Source organism: Phocoena sinus, chromosome 1, assembly GCF_008692025.1.
Source record: "Phocoena sinus isolate mPhoSin1 chromosome 1, mPhoSin1.pri, whole genome shotgun sequence".
Taxonomy (NCBI): Eukaryota; Metazoa; Chordata; class Mammalia; order Artiodactyla; family Phocoenidae; genus Phocoena; species Phocoena sinus.
In genome coordinates this window covers 141,646,242-141,665,803 of record NC_045763.1, presented here as the reverse complement: position 1 = coordinate 141,665,803, position 19,562 = coordinate 141,646,242, and the positions used below count along the sequence as shown (strand labels likewise).

General features: G+C 38.0%; 1 protein-coding gene across 1 annotated transcript in view; it reads right to left on the bottom strand.

Moving 5' to 3' along the window:
* The window catches only part of HMCN1 (hemicentin 1), a 521,707-nt gene that overhangs the window by 270,169 nt on the left and 231,976 nt on the right, over positions 1–19,562 (bottom strand). Inside the window, exons 14-15 of the mRNA XM_032606174.1 lie at positions 13,327–13,440; positions 8,227–8,385 (exon numbers count right to left, since the gene is read on the bottom strand). Of these exons, the coding sequence (XP_032462065.1) occupies positions 8,227–8,385; positions 13,327–13,440 (273 nt within the window). The remainder of the gene's footprint in view (positions 1–8,226; positions 8,386–13,326; positions 13,441–19,562) is intronic.

The following is a 19,562-nucleotide window of genomic DNA, read 5'->3' as shown; positions in this document are numbered from 1 at the left end:
GTACAGACTGAAAGTGAAGGGATGGAAAAAGATATTCCATGCAAATGGAAAACAAAAGAAAGCTGGAGTAGTAATAGTCATATCAGATAAAATAGACTTTAAAATAAAGACTGTTTTAAGAGATAAGGAGGGACACTACATAATGATCAAGAATCAATCCAAGAAGATATAACAACTATAAATGTTTATGCACCCAACATAGGAGCACCTCAATACATAAGGCAAATGCTAATGACCATGAAAGGAGAAACTGACAGTAACACAATAATAGTATGGGACTTTAATACCCCACTTACACCAATGGACAGATCGTCCAAACAGAAAATAAATAAGGAAACACAAGCTTTAAATGACACAATAGACCAGATAGGTTTAATTGATATTTATAGAACATTCCACGCAAAAGTGGCAGAATACACTTTCTTCTCAAGTGCAGCCAGAACACATCTTCTCCAGGATCACATCTTGGGTCAAAAATCAAGCATTGGTAAATTTAAGAAAATTGAAATCATATCAAGCATCTTTTCTGACCACAATGCTATGAGATGGAAACCAATTACAGGAAAAAAACTGTAAAAACCATAAATACATGGAGGCTAAACAGTACATTACTAAATAACCAAGAGATCACTGAAGAAATCAAAGAAGAAATTAAAAAAATACATAGAAACAAATGACAATAAAAACATGATGACCCAAAAACTATGGGACACAGCAAAAGCAGTTCTAAGAGAGAAGCTGATAGCAATTCAGTCTCACCTCAAGAAACAAGAAAAACCTCAAATAAACAATATAACCCTATACTTAAAACTAGAGAAAGAAGAACAAAGAAAATCCAAAGTCAGTAGAAGGAATGAACTCATAAAAATCAGAGCAGAAATAAATGAAATAGAAACTAAGAAAACAATAGCAAAGATCAATAAAACTAAAAGGGGTTTGTTTGAGAAGATAAACAAAATTGGTAAACTCTTAGCCAGACTCATCAAGAAAAAAACGGAGAGGATGCAAATCAATAAAATTAGAAATGAAAAATAAATCACAACTCACACCACAGAAATACAAAAGATTATAAGAGACTACTACAAACAACTATATACCAATAAAATGGACAACCACGAAGAAATGGACAAATTCTTGGAAAGGTACAATTTTTCCAAGACTGAACCATGAAGAATTAGAAAATATAAACATACCTGTCACAACTATTGAAATTGAAACCATAATTAAAAATCTTCCAATAAACAAGGGTCCAGGACCAGATGGCTTCACAGGTGAATTGTATCAAGCACTCAGAGAAGAGCTAACACTGATCCTTCTCAAACTCTTCCAAAAAATTGCAGAGGGAGAAACACTCCCAAATTCATTCTGCGAAGCCACCATCACCCTGATATCAAAACCAGAAAAAGATATCACAAAAAAAGAAAATTGTCGACCAATATCACTGATGAAAATGTATACAAAAATCCTGAACAAAATACTACCAAACAGAATCCAGCAACACATTAAAAGGATCACACACCATGATCAAGTGGGATTTATCCCAGGGATGCAAGGATTCTTCAATATATACAAATCAATCAATGTGATATACCACATTAACAAATTAAGGAATAAAAACCATATGATCATCTCAACAGATGCATAAAAAGCTTTTGACAAAATTCAGCACTCATTTATGATAAAAACTCTCCAGAAAATGGGCATACAGGGAACCCACTGCAACATAATAAAGGCCATATATGACAAACTCACAGTAAGCATCATACTCAATGGTGAAAAACTGAAAGCATTTCCACTAAGATCAGGAACAAGACAAGGATGTCCACTCTTGCCACTTTTATTCAACATAGTTGTGGAAGCCATAGCCACAGCAATCAGAGAAGAAAAAGAAATTAAAGGAATACAAATCAGAAAAGAAGAAGTAAAACTGTCACTGTTTGCAGATGACATGATACTACATATAAAGAATCCTAAAGATGCCACCAGAAAACTGCTGGAGCTAATCAATGAATTTGGTAAAGTTGCAGGATACAAAATTAATGCACAGAAATCTCTTGCATTACTGTACATTAACGATGAAAAATCTGAAAGAGAAATTAAGGAAACACTCCCATTTACCACTGCAACAAAAAGAAAAAAATACCTAGGAATAAACCTACCTAGGAAGACAAAAGACTTATATGCAGAAAACTATAAGACACTGATGAAAGAAATTAAAGATGATACCAACAGATGGAGAGATATACCATGTTCTTGGATTGGAAGAATCAATATTGTAAAAATGACTATACTACCCAAAGCAATCTACAGATTCTGTGCAATCCCTATCAAACTACCAATAGCATTCTTCACAGAATTAGAACAAAAATTTTTACAATTCGTATGGAAACACAAAAGACCCCAAATAGCCACAGCAATCTTGAGAAAGAAAAATGGAGTTGGAGGAATCAGGCTTCCTGACTTCAAACTATACCACAAAGCTACAGTAATCAAGACAGTATGGTACTGGCACAAAAACAGAAATATAGATCAATATCTTGCACCTGATAGATCTATCAGGTACAAGATAGAATGCCCAGAGATAAACCCACACATATATGGGCACCTAATTTACAACAAAGGAGACAAAAACATACAATGGAGAAAAGACAGCCTCTTCAGTGAGGGGTGCTGGGAAAACTGGACAGCTACATGTACAAGAATGAAATTAGAACACTTCTTAACACCATACACAAAAATAAACTCCAAATGGATCAGAGTTAAATGTAAGACCAGACACTATAAAACTCTTAGAGGAAAACAGAGAAAAAATACTCTTTGACATAAACCACAGTAAGATCTTTTTTGACCCACCTCCTAGAGTAACGGAAATAAAAACAAAAATAAACAAGTGGGATTTAATTAAACTTAAAAGCTTTTGCACAGCAGAGGAAACCATAAACAAGACAAAAAGACGACCCTTAGAATGGGAAAAAATATTTACAAATGCAACAACAGACAAATGATTAATCTCCAAAATTTACAAACAGCTCATGGAGTTCAATATCAGAAAAACAAACCATCCAGTTAAAAAATGGGCGGAAGACCTAAATAGACATTTCATCAAGGAAGACATATAGATGGCCAAGAGGCACATGAAAAGATGCTCCACATCACTAATTATTAGAGAAACGCAAATGAAAACTACAATGAGATATCACCTCATGCTGGTCAGAATGGCCATTATGAAAACATTAAGAAACAGTAAATGCTGGAAAGGGTGTAATGAAAAGGGAACCCTCTTGCACTGTTGCTGGGAATGTAAATTGATACAGCCACTATGGAGAACAGTATGGAAGTTCCTTAAAAAACTAAAAATAGGATTACCATATGACCCAGCAATACCACTATTGGGCATATACCCTGAGAAAACCATAATTCAAAAAGAGACATGTACCACAATGTTCATTGCAGCTCTATTTACAATAGCCAGGACATGGAACCAACCTAAATGTCCATCAACAGATAAATGGATAAAGAAGATGTGGCACATATATACAACAGAATAGTACTCAGCCATAAAAAGAAACAAAATTGAGTTATTTGTAGTGAGGTGGTTAGACCTAGAGTCTGTCATACAGAGTGAAGTCAGAAAGAGAAATACAAATACCGTATGCTAACATATAGATATATATATGGATCAATCTAGTTGCAGGGCAGGAATAAAGATGCAGACATAGAGAATGGACTAGTGGACATGGGGTAGGAGGGGGAAGCTGGGGCAAAGTGAGAGTAGCATCCAGATATATACACTACCGAATGTAAAATAGTTAGCTAGTGGGAAGCAGCAGCATAGCACAGGGAGAGATCAGCTGGGTGCTTTGCAATGACCTAGAGGGGTGGGATAGGGAGGATGGGAGCGAGGCTAAAGAGGGAGGGAAAATGGGGACATATGTATGCATATGGCTGATTCACTTTGTTGTACAACAGAAACTAACACAGTATTGTGAAGCAATTATACTCCAGTAAAGATCTATTTAAAAAATAAAAAGGTTAGGGCTTCCCTGGTGGTGCAGTGGTTGACAGTCCGCCTGCTGATGCGGGGCACACGGGTTCGTGTCCTGGTCCGGGAAGATCCCACATGCCGCGGAGCGGCTGGGCCCGTGAGCCATGGCTGCTGAGCCTGCGCGTCCGGAGCCTGTGCTCCACAACAGGAGAGGCCACAACAGTGAGAGGCCCGCGTACCGCAAAAAAAAAAAAAAAGGGTAAGTGAAGCTCAAGTTGTGCCCATAAAACTCACTTAAGATGAGAGAAGTCACCAGTGGTGAAGAAGCTTTGGGAAGAGTGTCAGGCACGAGACAAGCACAAGGTCAGGGAATAAATGTACTGGTACCGGAAAACAAGGCAAATGAGAGTACCAGGCACTAGGTAAGCAGCCAGGACAGCATCAATGACAAGCAAACATCAAAATGAAGCAGCTCCTCCTCAAGCCAAGAAGCCTTTTAAGTACTTCCGACTCCTGAGTGTGGTCAATTCGGACTCCAAGTGAATTAACATTGGGTGGATGGTAAACAGATTAACAAAACCAGTGGGAAAGGAAGCAGAAGTGATTATAGTACAAAATATGGAACTTGTACAGAGGAGCTGCTTAGAGAAGTAGCTTAGGGAAGGTACCGCCCACCAGGTGGTTTCAAATCGCAGCTCCACTATTTCTTAGTCTATAACCTTGGAAAATGATTTTACCTACCCCAGTTTAAATTTGCCCAGGAACAAAAGGGCGATAACATATCCTATCTCACGTTGTTAAAAGAAAGAATCATTATTAATCATTTAACGTGTAGCAATCACCCAACTATAAACTATCAACGATCATAAATATTGTATAGTTAATTTATTAAATCATAGTTCTGGAGTTTAATGTATCTAATGTTAGTTTCAATTTTGGCTTCTGCATACAGTCTGTTGGATTTATCATGCTAGATCCTCTGTGATCCCCTAAATATTTGTGTGCAAGCACTTTGAGGACTGCACAGGGTTAAAGCGCGGTACAGCTCTGTTGTCACTTACAGGTGGATATGGCTGTGTGCACACATCATTTTGAAAATATAAAAGTTACAAACAGATTGACCATCTTGTTCTGACACCTATTCTATAAAATTATTCTAGTTCCTTTAGTGATAATTAAATCTATCCCCACCATGGCAACTCTTGCATTAGATTAGTCAAACTGAGATTTTCTTTCCTAAAATGGCTGAACATACTGTTTTGGTTCTACCAAACCACAAAACATGAAACCACAGTCTAAGTCTAAAACATCACCCTCTGTGGTGTGGAATGCTGCAAATAAAGTCACTGCCAGGCCAACTTTTTGTTTGATGTAGCCAATCTTCTTCTCTTCCAATTGACACCCTTTTAAAAAAGGATGAAAAGCATTGGTAACATTCCCTGAACATTGACCTGAAATGTCCATAACGGAGACTCACTACAAGAAGCTAGAACTCATGAATAACATTAAATGATCTTTTTATGATTATTTTTTGATCTAGTATTGTTTATGTGAAATAACAGGCCCACAAAAACAAACTGAAAGTCTAACTATTTACATGATATGGATAAAAGCAAGTTTTTCTTCTTAAGTCATATCTACTTAAATTTATGCCCAGTAGTTTTGGAACTCAAATGAATAATCTGATGCACCACTAATAGTAGTACTTAAATTGTCTCAAGCCCTTTTATAAAAAAAAAATCAAGTTGAAACAGTGACTATCGTATTAAAAGCACAATGCTTAATCTTAAATGCTATACCACTATTATATATGCATTTCTATATTATTTTTCAAGACTCAAAGAATCAAAGTGACCATTCAGTTTGTAAAGTTACTACTCACCTATTTGATACACGTCCATGAAGCAGCTTTGGAGGAAAAGCAGTAACTGCTGACATACTGAATGCACATAGACGATAATACCTCATTTCATCTTTACAACCAACCAATCAGGTAGGTACTGTTAAAAGTCAGGTAGAAAACCCAGTCCCTTTCTAGAGTTCATTCTCTTAAACACTATATAAATTCTAGGGAAAACTTGTTCTTTTGTTTGTTTGCTTTTAAACCTAATAGCAGTAATCACAACTATCACTGCAACTGTGATTTGCACGGTGCTTGGCAGTTACATCCTCTATCTGCTAGGATATGTAACAATAGTTTTATGTGGACAGAAAAGGTCTAGTCAAACTTTGTAAGCTACAATGATCAGAATTCTAATGGTGAATAAGGAAATAGTTAAGGCATAGCAGAAACATGAATGGTACTGATGTTAATATTAAGTTATTTGGCAACTTTTAACAATGATCAAGGTTACAGTAAGCAAACAATAGAGTTTATGTTAGTAGTTCCATCAGGACAATTACTGGAATAAAAGTTAAGGAAGCCATTGTTTTAGAAAGGGTCGTTGAGAGTGAAGATCTTGAATATGAGTGGAGATAAAACAAAATTCAGTTCAAGGAATAAGGGATAAATATAAAACTTTTGTTAGGATGTTTCCTATCTACTCCAAGTCACTCCAGCACAGACAGACCTAACCCTTATATGGTTTGTCACTAATCCGAAGAGAGAACCTGGAAAGTTCAGAAGCTAAAAAGATTTTCAAGAAGACAGTAAGTAAGCAAAGAAACATGTAAGATGTTTAGATTTTCTACAGTCTTGGAGGGGTTGAGGGTGTCATTCCCTTTTTGTTGGGCTATTTCACTCTTCCTTCTAGAGCTAGACAACTCTACAAGAACATTGGGTGAACAGAAAATATCTGTGCAGGAAAGAGAGAGAAGCAAAACTAGAAAATGTTGAGAAGTGAAACTTTGTATATTTCTTGAAAACAAGAATTCTGTATCTAATCACCCTCTTCATTTGGGCCTTATATTTCTAAAAGCATTTCTTGTATTTCATACTCTGCTGGTAGATTCAGAGACCCTCCACCCAGAGATTCCAATCTTATTTCCAAGGCACTTCTCTTAATAACCACAGAGTTTAGTCATGGTTCAAACGCATCTTGCTGTGCCCTAGACAGATTCTACAGTGGTCTTTGTGGCCATTTTCAGCTTTGTTGATTCTACCCCAAGGGCATAATCACCAAGAATGCAGAGTGTTCACCAGACAGCCTAGGGGCATGGGGATCATAAAAGATCCCAGCTGGAAAAAAATTTTCCTTTATATGAAAGAAAATACGAAGCTTAGAGGGTCATGATTTTCATTTAAAGAGCAAAGATAGTAGAACTAAAATGTTTTGTGTTAACTTTATTCTAAATAAAAAATGCATTTTTCTTTATAGTTCTTAACTTTTGTTTAAAAAAACAGCTTTGGCATGAAAATCATCATGCGTAAATGAAAATACAATTTAATGAAATGTCATATTTTATAAATTTAAGTGATGCAAACATTTGACTTATCTGTTAAAATTAAGCTGCCAGGTTCTTTTCCACATGAAACAAGCTCTGTTTTATTTCATGTGTTACCAAACTGTGTACTTTTATTTTTCAAGAAACATGAGATGGAGAGATGAAGGAGGGAGGGCCAAACTTCTTGAGTAATCCGACCTAAGTTGTCATGCACATGCTGTATCATTCACATTGTGATTGACATTTATTTGTAGTTTGTACTTTGTTTTACACATAGAGGAGTCATTGCTAGTGAATTTTTTAAAAGAAGTAAGATAACAATCTGCTACCTTTGCTGTCATCAACATCTCCAAATTATGGTCTAGGGCCAAAGTCTAAGTTTTGGCCTCCAGATGTTAATACTTAGGAATTTGGTGTCCAAATGGATGACTCCTGATAGGAAAATGTTTGGCAACAGATGATAGACCAGTGAAGCCTACAGTTTCTGAAATCAAACAACCTAGATTCAAATATCTAGGCTCTGTCCCTCCACAGCTCTTGACCCTGGTCAAGTAGCTTAGCCTTTTTAAGCTTCCGTTTCCTTACCTATATAACAGAGAAAATTATAGTATCTTCCTCTTAAGATTGTTATGAGGGTTTAATGATATAATGCATATACAAGTTCTTAGCACAGCGCATGGTAAATAGAAAAAAACTTGGTACATGCTAACTACCATTATTATATCAATAATCTGAAATGCTAACTCTAATTTTGCCATTCTGACAAATATTTCCACCAACTGCTTCAAAGTTATTAGTGTCAAAAAATACCAGGTCAATTTCAATACAAACTTGTCTATCAGAGATGGGATGCTTACAGCCAACATCCAGAGTTATCTTGCCAGTTGCTCTTCCGGCATCATTGACAGCAACACAGGTATAATCACCAGCATCCAGATCTTGAGTTTCTTGAATCTTCAAAAGTCCCAAGAGAGGGTCAATGATGAGAAATGGGGAGGGCCTCAACTCAAGATCCCCTAAGTCAAAACAAAGCGGAGAACGTTAAACAGTTAGATGTTTACATAGTTTGCTATTGGTTTGATTGCACAACTTCTGAAGAAAACGATTGTAAAGTTTTTAAATACAAGTGTCTTGCACAGTGCAGACACTTAAACAATGTTTATGCAATGAAAGAATGAAGTGTTTCTTGGTAATGAGCTGACTTATTAGTCTGTATAATTCCACAGGCTAATCTAGAGTCAAAAATCAGGTCCTAAATGAATTACGTACAAATATTTCCTACCATATATGTACCTAAATGAGAACAAACTCTTTGAAGCTATTTTGGGGGACTGGGAAAGAGTGGCAGCTGTCACTGTGGCTGTGTTAGGTAAGAAGGGAATGGGAAGATGAAGGTTGAAATGAGGTTTCTACCATCTTTGTGGCAGGATGAATTTCAATTACCCAGGAAATGCTCCAGAGACTATGGGTGTTCTTATAGTTTGGCTAATGACCAGGTTTCTGGTTGGCTGAATGTTCTCAGTCAGATTTTGTCTTGTGAAAGGTATGAGCTGCCTGAGAGGTTTCTAAGGATGGCTCGGGAAGTAGGAACCATAGCTGGCTAGAGAGGGTAGGGAACAGCTTGCTGAGAGAAGAGAAAGAATGGATGAGGAACTCTTGACAATGGCCAGAGAGGAGTATTGCTATATAAATCTCCCAGGATACCTCTATTAAACCTGTATTAGGCATCAAAGTTCTTTAAGCTGGAGTTAGAGGTTTTTTTGGAAGAAGCAGGCAGGGGATAAATGAGTGGAGGATGGAACCTGATACCGAATTTGACCTCGGTATGAGGGTAGAATGACCCAAGAAAGATGAGTTATTTCTGGGTTACCTGTCCCTGCAGTGCCTCAGATCTCCTGAGAACCATTTCTATTTGAAGGCAGGCAATGCCTCAACAAATCTCTAAGTTGGGTTAGCCTTTCCTTAGGCTTCCCTTCCTCCAAGGTTTCCCCTCATCGAAGAATGAATTTCACCAGGATGACAAATATCATAAAAAATTACCTAGTCCATATCTTTTTTGTTTGTTTTTGTAAAGGGTGATGTCAAACTCTTTGTGGGGATCCTAAAAAATTCCAGGAGGTGTAAGGGCCATTGCCTTAGGGTTTCACAGCATGCCCAGATGTCAAGTCTGAAGAGGTACTCTCCAAAATGCCATATACTAGCTTAGCCATGTGCCCTGGGACTAAGGACTGTGGAAGTAACTCCCTTAGCTTTTAACAGGCTAAAAAGCCAGAGCTAGTAATTCTCCAGGACACTACATAAAGCATCCACCAACAGACTCAGAGCAACAAACAATTCTCCTTTTGTTTTTATTTGGGGAGGAGAAGAGGTCAAAGGAGCCATAAATTTAAAAACAAAAAAATTACATTAGCAACTGTCAGTGCCAAAAATAAAGTATTTTTCAGCATTCCAACATTTAAAACCCCAATCATCCTTTTAAGCTTGCTACTGGATACCACGCGAGAATGAGAGAAGCAACTAAAGCCTCGTCTATGTGCCTCTGGGAAACTTTCATAAGTAAAAGCAGATGATGTTGACATAAACTTTCCTCCCTCTAGGGGAGGATGCAATGTGACCAAGCTGTTCATCAAGCATTAAAATGTTTGGACTAAAATGCATTTAGACTTTTGGATTTTACTTCTCCTTTACTTCTTCTGTATATGTCAGAGCACATACAGGATGAAATAAAGACTAAAAAGCTACTTTTTGCTAGTAGCTTTTTTTTTTTTTAAATAAAAGTGTTTAAGGAATAGCAGTAATGAAACAAAATATAAATTGGAAAACACTGGCTATGTCAAGTTTGCATTTTGATCACATTTTGGTCATCTCTCTTGATTTCTACTGAACAATTAGTAATCAAATTATTGAGAAGCCATAGAGAAATACAGAACTTTGAGATGAAAATGACTGAGGAAGTATATACTTTTAATATTAGATAAGATTAGAAGAATGTTTACACACATAGTAAAATATATAAACTTGGCCGACAATCTATTCTAGGATTGAACAATCATTACCATTAAGGAGGATTCTTTCTGCTTTAGTTTAAATTCAATTCTGGCCTCTGTGGATGCAAAGACTAACAGAGAGATCATTATCCCTGACATAAGACCCTTTAAATTGTTGAAGGTTGTTTAGTGGTTCTCAAAAATGTTTGTCTCAAGACCTTTTTATACTCTTAAAAATTATTGGGGACTTTAATGAATTTTTGTTTATGTGGATTATATTTATTTGTACTTCGCATTTTAGAAAGGAAACTGAAAAATTTTAAAACATATGTATTTATTTTCTAATAACAAGACATTTTAACATAAATGTATTTTATAAAAAAAAATTTCCCTGAACAAGAAAAACTTAGTGAGAAAAGTGGCATTGTTTCACATTTTTGCAAATCTCTAGAATGTCTAGCTTAATAGAAGAGAGCTGAGTGTTCATTTTTGCTTCTGCATTCACTTTATTGGATATCACATATCATGTAGCTGAGATGAGTGTGAAAAAGCCAAATAACATCCTAGTATCATCAGGAAAATAATTTTGATCTCATGGATTCCCTGAAAAGAATTGTGGGGAACCTCCAGGGATTCCCAACTACACTTTAGCAACAACAGATCTAAAGAAACAAATTCAATTTCTTTACTATTTTACCAGAAATATTCTTTATACGACATTTTAATAGTGTCCCTGATTGAACCCACTTTATGTTGCTCATTTCTAAAATCTAAAATTTTGGGGGGCACTTGTATGTGCGAAATTCCTTTTCTCAAATGGTCTGAATGAAATACAATTTATTAATGAATGATGGTTGCCAAGGGCTGCAGGGCAGGAGAAATGGGGAGCTGCTGTTCAACAGGCATAAAGTTTCAATCATACAAGATGAGTACGTTCTAGAGATTTGCTGTACAACAGTGCCTAGAGGTAACAATAGTGTACTGGATGCTTAAAAATTTGTTAAGAAGGTAGGGCTCATGTGTTCTTACCATAAATAAAAAATAAACAAATGACCACCTACTTTATTCAATAAGAACTGCCTGAAAAAAAAGCTATGAACAAAAAGTTATTCTTACGGTTAGGGAAAGAACTATTCTTTCCCCCTGTGGTTTCCATAAGGTAGGATCTTCCTAACCTTGCTGCTGTCTCATCCCCAGCAGAGGTGGCAAAGAAACGTCCAGCTCCCTCCTCGTCCCTTTCTTTTTGGAGCCAGTGTGCATGTAGAAGAGTTTGTCCCCTGGCTTTTCTCTTTATGATCCAGATTCTGCTTATGGAATAAATTGCCTGCCTGGGACTGGGAGAAGAAGTGATACTGGGGTTCAGGGCAGCTCTGCATATTGGAGATGAACATCCATCGAAGCAGGTCCTCCTACATGATCTGTCAGGGCTTAATGCCCACATGCTAGCTCTGTTGGTGCATAACTCGAACAGAGAAATGGGATATGATTTACTAGGCGCACTGAACTCCAGTGTCTCTGGTTGAGAAAAGAAACTACTAGGCAGTCAATTCTAGAATCTTCCATGTGGTGGCTGCATAGCTCCCTAACTCCTCATTCACCTCCCAAGCCATTTGTGGGACCAAAGCTGACATACAGACTATTCAGGAGAGTAGCACCTATTTGGGAGAATAAAAGTCTTTCTCTCTGTGACTCAGCTATTTACAGGCAGAGAAATCAGCAGGTTCCATTACTTTAAAGATTTTTTTATTATTAACATAAACTACTGATTGATATTTTTCTGGATTTATTTAATTAAGATGTGAGTTTGAAACTTTTATCTACTTCATTTGTGAGTTAAAGATTTAAGTTTTTCAAATAAGGAAAATTAGTTGCTGTTGACTGAAATCTAATTAAGAAGCAAATCGAGAAATGCTTTCTTTTCAGAGAAAACATGAAGACTAAATCATTTAACATGGAAAACTATGAAAGTGACGTTATCTCCTAGTTTCCCTCCCTATTTTTGATTTGTATTATTGAAAAGTATTTGTTTTCCACATAAAGCCTTTCCTTTTCACCTCGTGTTCCCTAAGAGTTTGAACCCGAGGTGAATTCACAATTTTGTAATTATGACATCAACCTGTTGCTATGGGAATGTCTGTGATTTAACAAACAGAATCATAACAATAGTGCTTTGTACTATTTAGCATTTTTCATCTGAAGATTAAAGAGTATTTTGCAAACAGCATCTCAATAATCCTAGCAACCTCCCTCTTAGGCTGTTTGTGGGGATTTTTCTTTCTCATAGATTGGAAAAACTAAGAGAAAAACAGAAGCAGGACATTTTAGACAGATATCTACTGTCAGCATTTGAGCGTAGACCAGGACCCAAGGGCATTCTCACCAAGGACAAACAGCACATTACTGTTATTTTATTATAGAATCACAGAGGTAGAATCTTTGTATCACAGAGGCAGATAATTTCTATACTTGATATAAACAGCTACCATGCATGATGAAGCTGACCATAAAATACGTTTGTCTTTCAGTCAAATGTCATTCAGCTGTAATTTTCGAGGTATGTCTTTATTTGAGCTCTTTATAGAAAGCGTCCTGGAGAATCTAGAAAACTTCCTAATTGTGAGAGCCTAAGCAAAGTGAACTGAAATAAGTGAAGCTATTTTAAACATTAACTGAGTATTCTTGGACAATTTTCTACAGGAAACAATCCTAAACTAATAAAGAGAACGTTCAGCTGGATTAGCACAGGCGAAGTTTTCCTGCTTTGATTTTCACAGTCCTATAATCCACACCAGATGTCAAATGCTGAAATTCAGAGTGCAGAATTTTGAACTATCGTCTCTAGTGAGACCATAAGCACATTTTATGGAGCTGCTAAGTCACACACCAAAATAAATTTTTAACAAATTATCTTTATCTAAAAGAGAAAACAATACTAAATGAACCAGACATGAACATACTTAAGAAATGTACCTTTGAACCACTTAACCTGAGGTGGAGGAACACCAGACGTTTTACATTCCATAACTGTTGTATCCCCAAGGGCAACCAAGAGCTCACTCTGAATTACGATCAACTTCGGGGCTTCTGAAAACAATAAACATGCAAATAATTAACGCCTTGCACAATGCCACTTACATCTTGTTTCTGTTTACTAAATGAACCAATAATAATAAAAAAAAAACCTTATTATTTACGTGCTTGTGGCTATCTCAGTTTTTACAAACAGAAATAAACTCTTATGATGTATATGCACACAGATGTGTGTGATGAAAAGATCATCTATAAGGCCAAAAGAATATTAGGAAAAAATAATTCTGATGAAACAGTGTCCAAAAATTTAGGAAATTAATCGATGCACATTTTCTAGGTGACTTTAAGGATATTCATGTCTATCTACAGAGAGACGGTTGTAGTCTAAGGCTAAAATTTGCATCTATAAAAAGTAGAGTCTCCCACTTTTAACTCTATTTTTCCCTTTGATGTTAAATACAGACATTCTCTAAGTTTCTCTCCTTGGCTCTGATTCACGCCTTTGCCTAATGCTTTAGTTCATGCACATATTTTTCTCTTAACTGAACATTTCAGGACTTCCTAACTTCAACTGAGGTAGTTTTAAACAAAGCCAAGAGTTAATTTCTCAAATATCATGTTACTCCTTGGCTAGGAAACTTTGGTGATTGCATTTCATAATTCCCTAGTTCGGCTTTCAAAAATCATAAACGGGTGCATGGCTTTCTTTTGAACTTCACGCTCCATTACACCTCCTTACTTATCACAAGGTATGGAGCTACACTGGCACTCCAAAACATGCCCTATTCCCTCCCATCTTCCTGCTTTTGCTAAAGTTTCTTCCTCTGCCTGAAATGCCCTTTGCCACAACTTTTCAAATCCCACTCATTCTTCCGGGCTGAGCTTAAATCCTCTCTCCTTCAAGAAGTGTTTGCAAATTCCCCAGTCAGAATTAATCTTCCCCTCCACCAACCTTCTACTTTTGCACTTATTTGTCTGCCTTATATTTATTTACATATATCCACTCCCATTATTCACACTCTTGAAAAGTAAGGACCTCATGACATACATTTTTTATACTACATTCCACAGTCTCTAGCACAGCATTTTACATAATTTGGGTGATTACTAAGTTAAATAAATGGGTGGAATATTTTGGTTTCTTTGTGAATGAACCCAAATTCATTTCTGCAATGCAGAATCTGTTTCAATCCCCATTCCCAACTGTTGGTTCCCTCTCCACATGGCTGTTCTATGAACGTTTTTAATTGTCATATCTAAATCTGAGCCCATCTTCCCTTCTAAACTTATTCACCACGTGCCTTCCTCATTTCTATAAATGAGACTTCTTCCCAGGCTTTTAGGTCCAGTATTTGTGACATTTTTGTTACCTCCTTCATCTATACACACCATCTACAATTCTCAATCTTTTTTTTAACATCTTTATTGGAGTATAATTGCTTTACAATGGTGTGTTAGTTTCTGCTTTATAACAAAGTGAATCAGTTATACACACACATATGTTCCCATATCTCTTCCCTCTTGCATCAATTCTCAACCTTTATTGTGGCTCTTTTACACTCCTTCCTCGCCACTGCCAATTTTACTACCTTACTATGAATGATGAAGAAAAATGAGAGAAAGGGTGGATTGCTAGTCATTAATTATTCACAGTTTACAAAATGACACTGAGCATATAACCCTTGTCCTTTATTTGCCTAAGAAAGACCAAAGTAAAAGAAATATTGGGGCTTCCCTGGTGGCGCAGAGGTTGGGAGTCCGCCTGCAGATGCAGGGGACACGGGTTCGTGACCCGGTCCGGGAAGATCCCACAGGCCATGGAGCGGCTGGGCCCGTGAGCCATGGCTGCTGAGCCTGCGTGTCCGGAGCCTGTGCTCCACAACGGGAGAGGCCACAACAGTGAGAGGCCCGCAAACGACAAAAAAAAAAAAAAAAAAAAAAAGAAATATTGTATTCTATATTACATATTATTAGAATATATGGTTATGTATTATAATAGATTTGATTATACTATATATGTTAGAATGTATTATATTCTACTATATTATGGAATATTAGAGTATAGAATAAGTTGTCATAAAGTATATCTTCAATAAATGCTTCAGTTTGGAGGGGAAAAACTGAAGATGAAAAGCAAAACGTAATACCTAGATAAGTGACAGAAATGTAAATATTTAATCATAACAGAAATATTATAACGTTTCATATGAATAAATATATTTATATATATAAATTCATATATATATATATGAACATAACTGGAAAATGTAAAATGAAAGTTGAGGTGAAGTGGAGAGGAGGAAGATGGCGGAAGAGTAACATGTGCAGATCACCTTCCTCCCAACCAACACATCAGAAATACATCTACATGTGGAACTGCTCCTACAGAACACCTACTGAATGCTGGCAGAAGACCTCAGACCTCCCAAAAGGCAAGAAACTCCCCACGTACCTGAGTAGGGCAAAAGAAAAAAGGAAAAACAGAGACAAAAGAATAGGGATGGGACCTGCACCAGTTGGAGGGAGCTGTGAAGGAGGAAAAGTTTCCACACACTAGGAAGCCCCTTCGCGGGCACAGACTGCGGGTGGTGGAGGGGGAAGCTTTGGAGCCGCGGAGGAGAGCACAGCAACAGGGGTGCGGAGGGCAAAGCGGAGAGATTGCCGCACAGAGGATCAGGGCCGACCGGCACTCAACAGCCCAAGAGTCTTGTCTGCTCACCCGCCGGGGCGGGCGGGGGCTGGGAGCTGAGGCTCAGGCTTCGGTCGGAACGTAGGGAGAGGACTGGGGGTGGCGGCGTGAACACAGCCTGAGGAGGTTCATGCACCACAGCTAGCCGGGAGAGAGTCCGGGAAAAAGTCTCCAGCTGCCGAAGAGGCGAAAGACTTTTTCTTCCCTCTTTGTTTCCTGGTGCATGAGGAGAGAGGATTAAGAGCACCACTTAAAGGAGCTCCAGAGGCGGGCACAAGCCATGGCTAACAGCGCGGATCCCAGAGACCGGGATGAGACGCTAAGGCCGCTGCTGCTGCCACCAAGAAGCCTGTGTGCGAGCACAGGTCACTATCCCCACCTCCCCTCCCGGGACCCTGTGCAGCCCGCCACTGCCAGGGTCCCGTGATCCAGTGACAACTTCCCTGGGAGAACGCAGGCACGCCTCAAGCTGGTGCAATGTCACGCTGGCCTCTGCTGCTGCAGGCCCACCCCACACTCCGTGCCCCTCCCTCCCCCCCGGCCTGAGTGAGCCAGAGCCCCCCAAAATCAGTGGCTCCTTTAACCCCCTCCTGTCTGGGCAAAGAATAGACGCCCTCCGGCGACCTACACGTAGAAGCGGGGTCAAATCCAAAGCTGAACCCCGGGAGCTGTGCAAACAAAGAGAAAGGGAAATCACTCCCAGCAGCCTCAGAAGCAGCGGATTAAAGCTCCACAATCAACTTGATGTACCCTGCATCTGTGGAATACCTGAATAGACAATGAATCATCCCAAATTGAGGAGGTGGACTTTGAGAGCAAGATATATTATTTTTTCCCCTTTTCCTCTTTTTGTCAGTGTGTATGTGTATGCTTCTGTGTGAGATTTTGTCTGTAGAGCTTTGCTTTCACCATTTGTCCTAGGGTTCTGTCCATCCGATTTGGGGGTTTTTTTTTTTACTTTAAAAGAAATTTTTTTTTCTTAATAATTATTTTTTATTTTAATAACTATTTTTTTATCCTACTTTATTTCATTTTATCCTCTTTCTTTCATTCTTTCTTTCTACTTTTTCTCCCTTTTATTCTGAGCCATGTGGATGAAAGGCTCTTGGTGCTCCAGCAAGGAGTCAGTGCTGTGGCTCTGATGTAAGAGAGCCAACTTCAGGACATTGGTGCACAAGTGACTTCCCAGCTCCACGTAATATCCAAAGGCAAAACTCTCCCAGAGATCTCCATCTCAATGGCAAGACCCAGCTTCACTCAACGACCAGCAACCTACAGTGCTGGACACCCTATGCCAAACAACTGGTAAGACAGGAACACAGCCCCATCCATTAGCAGAGAGGCTGCCTAAAATCATAATAAGGCCAAAGATATCCCAAAACACACCACCAGACGTGGACCTGCCCATCAGAAAGAAAACATCCAGCCTCATCCACCAGAACACAGGCACTAGGCCCCTCCAACAGGAAGCCTACACAACCCACTGAAACAACCGTAGCCACTGGGGACAAACACCAAAAACAACAGGAACTACGAACCTGCAGCCTGCAAAAAGGAGACCCCAAATACAGGAAGATAAGCAAAATGAGAAGACAGAAAAACACAGAGCGGATGAAGGAGCAAGGTAAAAACCTGCCAGACCTAACAAATGAAGAGGAAATAGGCAGTCTACCTGAAAAAGAATTCAGAAAAATGAGTGTAAAGGTGATCCAAAATCTTGGAAATAGAATAGAGACAATGCAAGAAACATTTAACAAGGACCTAGAAGAACTAAGGAGAAAGCAAGCAATGATGAACAAATGAAATTAAAAATACTCTAGAAGGGATCACTAGAAGACTAACTGAGGCAAAAGAACGGATAAGTGACCTGGAAGATAAAACAGTGGAAATAACTACTGCAGAGCAGAATAAAGAAAAAAGAATGAAAAGAACTGAGGACAGTCTCAGAGACCTCTGGGACAACATTAAACGCACCAACATTCGAATTATAGGGGTCCCAGAAGAAGAAGACAAAAAGAAAGGGACTGAGAAAATATTTGAAGACATTATAGTTGAAGACTTCCCTAATAGGGAAAGTAAATAGTTAATCAAGTCCAGGAAGCACAGAGAGTCCCATACAGGATAAAACCAAGGAGAAACATGCCAAGACACATATTAATCAAACTATCAAAAATTAAATACAAAGAAAACATATTAAAAGCAGGAAGGGAAAAACAACAAAAAACACACAAGGGAATCCCCATAAGGTTAACAGCTGATCTTTCAGCAGAAACTCTGCAAGCCAGAAGTGAGTGGCAGGACATATTTAAAGTGATGAAGGAGAAAAACCTACAACCAAGATTACTCTACCCAGCAAGGATCTCATTCAGATTTGATGGAGAAATTAAAACCTTTACAGACAAGCAAAAGCTGAGAGTTCAGCACCACCAAACCAGCTTTACAGCAAATGCTAAAGGAACTTCTCTAGGCAAGAAACACAAGAGAAGGAAAAGACCTACAATAACGAACCCAAAACAATTAAGAAAATGAGAATAGGAACATACATATCGATAATTACCTTAAATGTAAATGGATTAAATGCTCCCACCATAAGACACACACTGGCTGAATGGATACAGAAACAAGACCCATATATATGCTGTCTAGAAGAGACCCACTTCAGACCTAGGGACACATACAGACTGAAAGTGAGGGGATGGAAAAAGATATTCCGTGCAAGTGGAAATCAAAAGAAAGCTGGAGTAGCAATTCTAATATCAGAGAAAATAGACTTTAAAATAAAGACTATTACAAGAGACAAAGAAGGACACTACATAATGATCCACGGATCGATCCAAGAAGAAGATATAACAATTGTAAATATTTATGCACCCAACACAAGAGCACCTCAATACATAAGGGAAATACTAACAGCCATAAAAGGGGATATCGACAGTAACACATTCATAGTAGGGGACTTTAACACCCCATTTTCACCAATGGACTGATTATCCAAAATAAATAAGGAAACACAAGCTTTAAATGATACATTAAACAAGATAGACTTAATTGATATTTACAGGACATTCCATCCAAAAACAACAGAATACACATTTTTCTCAAGTGCTCATGGAACATTCTCCAGGATAGATCATATCTTGGGTCACAAATCAAGCCATGGTAAATTTAAGAAAACTGAAATTGTATCAAGTATCTTTTCTGACCACAACGCTATGAGACTAGATATCAATTACAGGAAAAGATCTGTAAAATATACAAACACATGAAGGCTAAACAATACACTACTTAAAAACGAAGTGAGCACTGAAGAAATCAAAGAGGAAATTAAAAAATACCTAGAAACAAATGACAATGGAGACACGATGACCCACAACCTATGGGATGCAGCATAAGCACTTCTAAGAGGGAAGTTTATAGCAATACAATCCTACCTTAAGAAACAGGAAACATCTCGAATAAACAACCTAACTTGCACCTAAAGCAATTA